This window comes from Lycium barbarum, chromosome 9 (genome assembly GCF_019175385.1).
Source record: "Lycium barbarum isolate Lr01 chromosome 9, ASM1917538v2, whole genome shotgun sequence".
NCBI classification, from domain to species: Eukaryota; Viridiplantae; Streptophyta; class Magnoliopsida; order Solanales; family Solanaceae; genus Lycium; species Lycium barbarum.
Window position 1 is genome coordinate 34,264,903 of NC_083345.1, and position 7,733 is coordinate 34,272,635.

Sequence of the window (7,733 nt, forward strand, 5' to 3'; positions counted from 1 at the left end):
TAAGGTATGTATAAGGCTCCTTTTCATTGCTAACAAGTTTATTTAAAGTTTTAACGGATTAGAACGGGAAAAATAGCGATATAAATTCGTCCGTTGGTATTGTGAATTATGGAATGAGATTTGAAGAGAATTTTGGATGAAAATAAATGTAGTTAACTTGTTAATGAAATTGGAGGATGAAAATGTGTTATGGATATTTATGTCGAAAATTAGAGGTTTCGGATGAATTATGATTTTGGTGGAATTTTTGTATATTTTGTGCATATTTTGTAGAATGATATGAAATGCTTCCTAATTGTGTTGGAATGATCTTGATTAGCAAATGAATATGAAAACATTGATATTGGTTTGGAAGTGCGAAGTTAGATTGGAAGTTGTCGCACTATGTAGAAAAGAATACTATTCATGCTAGAATGCGTTTTAATTCGATTGTTGATGTTGTTGGTATTGTTGTTGATATGGTTGTTGACATTTGGAGCCGAGTTAAATCTCGGGGATGCCTTATGTATAGGGGAGATGCTGCCCAAATTTCTGTAGACAAGTATTGGTTAAAATTGGACTCTTAAGCCTTATGATTAATATTTGGTAAATGTGACCAAATGTAGATTTTGGACGAAACGGGGTTTGAATTTGGAGAGGCGTAAGGAGCGAATAAGGTATGTAAAGCTATCCCGATTCTTCTCTTGGCATGTCCTAGATGTACTAGGCTTGGATTTACGCCTCGGGGAATATTCTGTCCATCGGAATCCGCGTTTGAAATCGTCGCTTTTTCATTCAATAGAATTGAATTCCTTAAGTATGCTTTGATGAAAAATTATGAAATTTTTTTCCAAATTGCTTACGAAGTTATGGAATGTCCTAGAACCTTTGTAGGTGACCCCATAAGCTTAAAAATACGTAATTTGAGCCCACTGCTTCATTGGTTCCGAGGTGGGCCCACTATTTCCAATTTTACCCTTTATGTGTCTATGACTTGTCTTCGAGCGTTTTCGTTAGAGATACTCTAACTACTCCTTTATCTACTAAATAAAAATTATTTTAAATATTTCATTAAGTCTTATAAATTGTTTTGAATCTTGAAAACGATCTCGGATAGATTATGCCTCCGTAACCCGTTATGACATCTAAATTTACTTACTATGTTTCCGTCCGATTTCATTGATTTGATTTGACATTCGATATGCCTCATTGAGTCTCTGGAAATATATATATGGTATTTTTAGTGCATTTAGTTTCTCACTACTCCGTTCGTGGATGCCTCAATGTTTCCCCCACTGAGCCCGGGCCAGGATATGTTGTCAAGCGTGATCCTTTGCATTGTTCGCCGTGCCTCGATGTGAGGGGGCAGGTATACGCGTACATGGGTTTGTGGAGTATGTTGTGCCATGTACGCTTGTTCTGATATGATTTGCTATGGCCATCTGATATGACATATTATGTTACGGGGTTATGCCCCTGTTCTGATTCTTCTGTGTTGTGGCACCAGCGTCGGGAGGGTGGCCACGTTCTGTCTGCCGAGTCCCTTGGCAGGGGCCGGATTTGATGTGACATATGTTTCTGTACACACTCTGCATGTTTTGAAAATATATATCTGATACTTTGGGTTTTCTATTTACTTTCTGTACGTTCTGTACCAGTTATGATTTTGTTTCTGTAATTCAGGCTTTGCATATTCAGTACATATTTCGTACTGACCCCCTTTCTTCGGGGGCTGCGTTTTCATGCCGCGCAGGTACCGACGACAGGTTTGCTGATCCGTCCGCTTAGGATCTTATTCTCCTATTTTGGAGCGCTCTCTTATCCAGAGCCCATCTTTTGGTATAGTCTGTCACTACTGTATATATATATTCTCGTTCATGGGTACGGCGGGGCCCTGTCCCGTCATATGATTCTGTCGGTCTGTTTAGAGGTCTGTGGACATGTTTGTGGGTTGGGGTCTTTCTGTACAGTTGCGTGTGTATGTTGTGTTTGGGCGATCTCATTCGCCGCGGCGGCCGGTCCGCATATGTTTAAATGTTGCTTCGTTGGCCCGGTGTGGTCTTTTGTTGGTATTTTCTGTGCGCAGGGTTATTTTGGATAGCCTGTAAAACAAAGGAAACTCTGCCGAAATTTTTCTGGAAATTATCTAAATTTGAAATATAGCCTTGCCGGCTTCTGCTATATACTTGAATGCGTTTGATAAAAATTTGAGATAGCATTTGATAGATGTGTTTGGGTGCCCAGATCGGGCACTAGTCACGGCCTACGGGGTTGGGTCGTGACAGAAGTGGTATCAGAGCGGTTTGGTTCTCGGAATGTCTACAGACCGTGTCTAGTAGAGTCTTGTTTATCGGTGTGTTGTGCACCACATCTATAAACAGGAAGCTACAGGACATTTAGGGTGTTTCTTTTTTTCGAAATCTTAGATCGTGCGATAGAGCTGTGCTATTAGGATGATTCTGTCCTGATCCGTTGTTGTTTTTCTTTCAGTGATGCCTCCGAAAAAGGCGACGGCTGCCCAGAAGAAAAAGGGCGTGGTAGGAGAGACCAGCCGGGCTCAGAAGGGTACTCGGACCCTTGCTCAGATGATGCGTGATATTGCGTCCCGGCCAGCAGACTCTGCTACGTCTTCATCATCAGAGGAGTCTGGGGCAGCTCCACCAGTAGCTCCAGAGGTTCCAGTACCTGAGCCTCCAGCTCCACAGCCAGGGGCGGAGGATCGGGCTATGAGAGATGCGGTCCAGTTGTTGACCAGACTGGTAGCAGGGCAGGTTCATAGGCACGGACTTGGGGATGGTCGTGCAGACAGACGTGACAGTTCGAGAGCTCGTGAGTTCCTGACCTGTAATCCTCCAGAGTTCTTCGGGACAAAGCCCGAGGAGGATCCTGAGGAGTTTATCAGGAAGATGCGGCGCACTTTGCATTTGATTAATGCTTCCACGACAGAGTCAGTCACGTTAGCTTCGTACCGGTTGTATGATATAGCGGCTAATTGGTACGAGTCATGGGAGTTATCCAGAGGTGACGGCGCTCCCCCAGCAGTTTGGGATGATTTTTCTCAGGCCTTTCTTAGCCATTTTCTGCCTCCGGAGTTACGGCGGGCCAGGGCTGACAGATTCTTATTGCTGAGACAGAGGGGTTGCAGTGTTCGAGAGTACAGTATGGAGTTCGACTCATTGGCCCGATATGCACCTGCTGTGGTAGCTACTATGGCTGACAGGATGCACAGGTATATTATGGGGCTGGACCGTTATTTTGTCGACAGTTGCTTGGTATTGGCCGCTCAGCCCGATATGGATATTGCCCGGATTCAGGCGCACGCTCAGGGCATGGAGGACCGGCACAGGGGTCATCAGCCCGATAGGAGTCAGGATCGGAGACAGCCCAAGAGGGCCAGATCATCTGGGTATTTTGAGGAATTTCGGAGTGGGCAGCCTCAGCAGCAGCAGCAGTCTAGTAGGCATTCTTCCCAGCCGGCACAGAGCACACCTCCGCAGTTCTCAGGCAGGAGATTTGATAGCCCAGGGTATTTAGGAGCAGGCCAGAGCTCCGGGGTTTCAGGTTCGCGGGTAGACAGGAGTTCCGGTCAGACGAGGCCACCCAGGCCTCAGTGTTCTTATTGTGGGAGATACCACCCTGGAGAGTGCTACCGTGCTACAGGTGCTTGTTATTCTTGTGGCCGTCAGGGCCATACTGTGAGAGAGTGTCCGTATAAGGGTAATTTGGGAGGTGCAGCGCAGCCTACCGGATCAGTCGCTGGGTCATCGTCTCCTTCGATAGCCATGCGCCCTGCGGGGCAGGGTACGTCGACATCAGCAGGCCGCGGCAGAGGTAGTGGCGGGGCTCCCAGTTCAAGCGGTCCTTCGAACCGCATCTATGCCTTGACTAGTCGACAGGACCCGGAGGCGCTACCAAACGCGGATACAGGTATACTAATGTCTTTTTCGAAATATAAGTGTATTGACAGATCTAGCCTCTACTTTGTGATATATTTTCCCCAAAATGCTTACAAGACCCTATAAGATTAATTTAACATTCGAGGACGAATGTTCTAAAGGGGGGGAGGATGTTACATCCCGTATTTTTGAACGTCGGATTATTTGTAAGCTGAGGTGGGGCCCACACGTCAAGATTTTTTTTTGGGACATGTGACAAATTATATGAATCACATATGTGAAGTTAAACATAACTCAAGAAGGACCCTTGGGCCAAATCAAAGTGGAAGTCCTCCAAACGAATATTTTTAAGAAAACGTTTTCGGGTGACCTGACTTTGGGGGGCAAAAACGGTATTATATGTTTGGAATTTGGAAAAATACCAAGAAGTAAAAGTTGTAGATAATTGAATTATCTTTCCAACCATAGGTCGTGGGTTCCCAGGTGACGTCGGTACAAGGATATATGGACGTTTTAAGGTCGAAAGGTCAGTGGGTTAGGCCCAACTCGGGCCCAACCGGGTTAGGCCCATTACCCACACCCTTTTAAATGAAATTTCAGGTCTTTCTCCTCATTATTCATACAAAGAAGACCAGAAAGTTCTGGAGAGAGAGAGAAAAGAGTATTGGAAAGAAGAAAAATCAATTTTGATCAAAATCCGAGCCCCGAATCCCGAAGCCCATGAAGACAAAAGTGTTGTATGTCGCGTTGTCTTCAATTTGAGGTAAAAATCAACCAAGGAGGAGGGTGATAACGTGGTGGCTGAATTCTTAAGGTATGTATAAGGCTCCTTTTCATTGCTAACAAGTTTATTTAAAGTTTTAACGGATTAGAACGGGAAAAATAGCGATATAAATTCGTCCGTTGGTATTGTGAATTATGGAATGAGATTTGAAGAGAATTTTGGATGAAAATAAATGTAGTTAACTTGTTAATGAAATTGGAGGATGAAAATGTGTTATGGATATTTATGTCGAAAATTAGAGGTTTCGGATGAATTATGATTTTGGTGGAATTTTTGTATATTTTGTGCATATTTTGTAGAATGATATGAAATGCTTCCTAATTGTGTTGGAATGATCTTGATTAGCAAATGAATATGAAAACATTGATATTGGTTTGGAAGTGCGAAGTTAGATTGGAAGTTGTCGCACTATGTAGAAAAGAATACTATTCATGCTAGAATGCGTTTTAATTCGATTGTTGATGTTGTTGGTATTGTTGTTGATATGGTTGTTGACATTTGGAGCCGAGTTAAATCTCGGGGATGCCTTATGTATAGGGGAGATGCTGCCCAAATTTCTGTAGACAAGTATTGGTTAAAATTGGACTCTTAAGCCTTATGATTAATATTTGGTAAATGTGACCAAATGTAGATTTTGGACGAAACGGGGTTTGAATTTGGAGAGGCGTAAGGAGCGAATAAGGTATGTAAAGCTATCCCGATTCTTCTCTTGGCATGTCCTAGATGTACTAGGCTTGGATTTACGCCTCGGGGAATATTCTGTCCATCGGAATCCGCGTTTGAAATCGTCGCTTTTTCATTCAATAGAATTGAATTCCTTAAGTATGCTTTGATGAAAAATTATGAAATTTTTTTCCAAATTGCTTACGAAGTTATGGAATGTCCTAGAACCTTTGTAGGTGACCCCATAAGCTTAAAAATACGTAATTTGAGCCCACTGCTTCATTGGTTCCGAGGTGGGCCCACTATTTCCAATTTTACCCTTTATGTGTCTATGACTTGTCTTCGAGCGTTTTCGTTAGAGATACTCTAACTACTCCTTTATCTACTAAATAAAAATTATTTTAAATATTTCATTAAGTCTTATAAATTGTTTTGAATCTTGAAAACGATCTCGGATAGATTATGCCTCCGTAACCCGTTATGACATCTAAATTTACTTACTATGTTTCCGTCCGATTTCATTGATTTGATTTGACATTCGATATGCCTCATTGAGTCTCTGGAAATATATATATGGTATTTTTAGTGCATTTAGTTTCTCACTACTCCGTTCGTGGATGCCTCAATGTTTCCCCCACTGAGCCCGGGCCAGGATATGTTGTCAAGCGTGATCCTTTGCATTGTTCGCCGTGCCTCGATGTGAGGGGGCAGGTATACGCGTACATGGGTTTGTGGAGTATGTTGTGCCATGTACGCTTGTTCTGATATGATTTGCTATGGCCATCTGATATGACATATTATGTTACGGGGTTATGCCCCTGTTCTGATTCTTCTGTGTTGTGGCACCAGCGTCGGGAGGGTGGCCACGTTCTGTCTGCCGAGTCCCTTGGCAGGGGCCGGATTTGATGTGACATATGTTTCTGTACACACTCTGCATGTTTTGAAAATATATATCTGATACTTTGGGTTTTCTATTTACTTTCTGTACGTTCTGTACCAGTTATGATTTTGTTTCTGTAATTCAGGCTTTGCATATTCAGTACATATTTCGTACTGACCCCCTTTCTTCGGGGGCTGCGTTTTCATGCCGCGCAGGTACCGACGACAGGTTTGCTGATCCGTCCGCTTAGGATCTTATTCTCCTATTTTGGAGCGCTCTCTTATCCAGAGCCCATCTTTTGGTATAGTCTGTCACTACTGTATATATATATTCTCGTTCATGGGTACGGCGGGGCCCTGTCCCGTCATATGATTCTGTCGGTCTGTTTAGAGGTCTGTGGACATGTTTGTGGGTTGGGGTCTTTCTGTACAGTTGCGTGTGTATGTTGTGTTTGGGCGATCTCATTCGCCGCGGCGGCCGGTCCGCATATGTTTAAATGTTGCTTCGTTGGCCCGGTGTGGTCTTTTGTTGGTATTTTCTGTGCGCAGGGTTATTTTGGATAGCCTGTAAAACAAAGGAAACTCTGCCGAAATTTTTCTGGAAATTATCTAAATTTGAAATATAGCCTTGCCGGCTTCTGCTATATACTTGAATGCGTTTGATAAAAATTTGAGATAGCATTTGATAGATGTGTTTGGGTGCCCAGATCGGGCACTAGTCACGGCCTACGGGGTTGGGTCGTGACACATATCTCCTTCATTGTAAGGTCAAATAGAGTGATTCAAAAGCCTAAATTGACTGGAATTTCACAAGATATCCATTGGAGGCATCAAAAGCGGGTTTCGAGATCATTTGGCACAAGAAACAAGGCAGAACAGCTGGGCATTTTTGGCTATTAATGTTGTTGGAGTTTTTCTCATCTTGGAAGTTTGGGTTTGGGAGAATTCAAGGATGTTATTCAAGTTTCTTCCATAGGGTAAGGTATAAACCATAATCTAAGTATTTCCCTCTGATTAATTCCCTAGGTTTAAGCTTTAATCCATGATTTCTAAAGTAGGAAATTGGGGTTTTTCATGAAGAAGGTTAATGGGTCGTTCTTGAGAATTTTATAAAATTTGTTAGACTTCCTAAGTTTCTTTAAATGATGAAATTTATTGGGTTTATGCTAGATTACGATGTATATAAGGTTGATAATTATATACCTTCCATTATTAGTGTTGAATTCTTGAATTTAAGAGTTAGGGTTTATACCCAAAATTGAGGGTTTTGCTTGAATTTCGAAATTGGATGAATCCTTGAGTTAATTTAGTAATTAGTTGATGGGTTTTGATCACCTAATGTTTAATTGGATAATTTACCCCCGAATTTCCCGTTTTGCCCTTATGGGTCCCGTTTCCCTAACGCTAGGGTTGGTTTTTGCCCCAATTTGAATGATATCAATATAGGTATCGACCTTCATGATTTTTAATCAATATTTCGAATATGAATAGTCTTTCTTGATCTTCAGCGGAACGATTAGGCTAAAAAGTGT

The 7,733-nt window shown here is 42.4% G+C and overlaps 1 protein-coding gene across 2 annotated transcripts; it reads left to right on the forward strand.

Moving 5' to 3' along the window:
* Nucleotides 1-698: 698 nt before the first annotated feature.
* Nucleotides 699-6,783, forward strand: LOC132611277 (uncharacterized). Of its 2 annotated transcripts, XM_060325700.1 has the most exons (3): nt 699-1,818; nt 2,470-3,906; nt 6,418-6,783. In XM_060325700.1, exons 2-3 carry the CDS (start codon nt 2,472-2,474, stop codon nt 6,450-6,452), a joined length of 1,470 nt encoding a protein of 489 aa, XP_060181683.1. In that variant the 5' UTR covers nt 699-1,818; nt 2,470-2,471; the 3' UTR covers nt 6,453-6,783. The 2 variants fall into 2 exon arrangements, with proteins under 2 accessions (XP_060181683.1, XP_060181682.1); XM_060325699.1 differs by lacking the exon at nt 6,418-6,783 and having other exon boundaries at nt 2,470-4,089.
* Nucleotides 6,784-7,733: the final 950 nt, after the last annotated feature.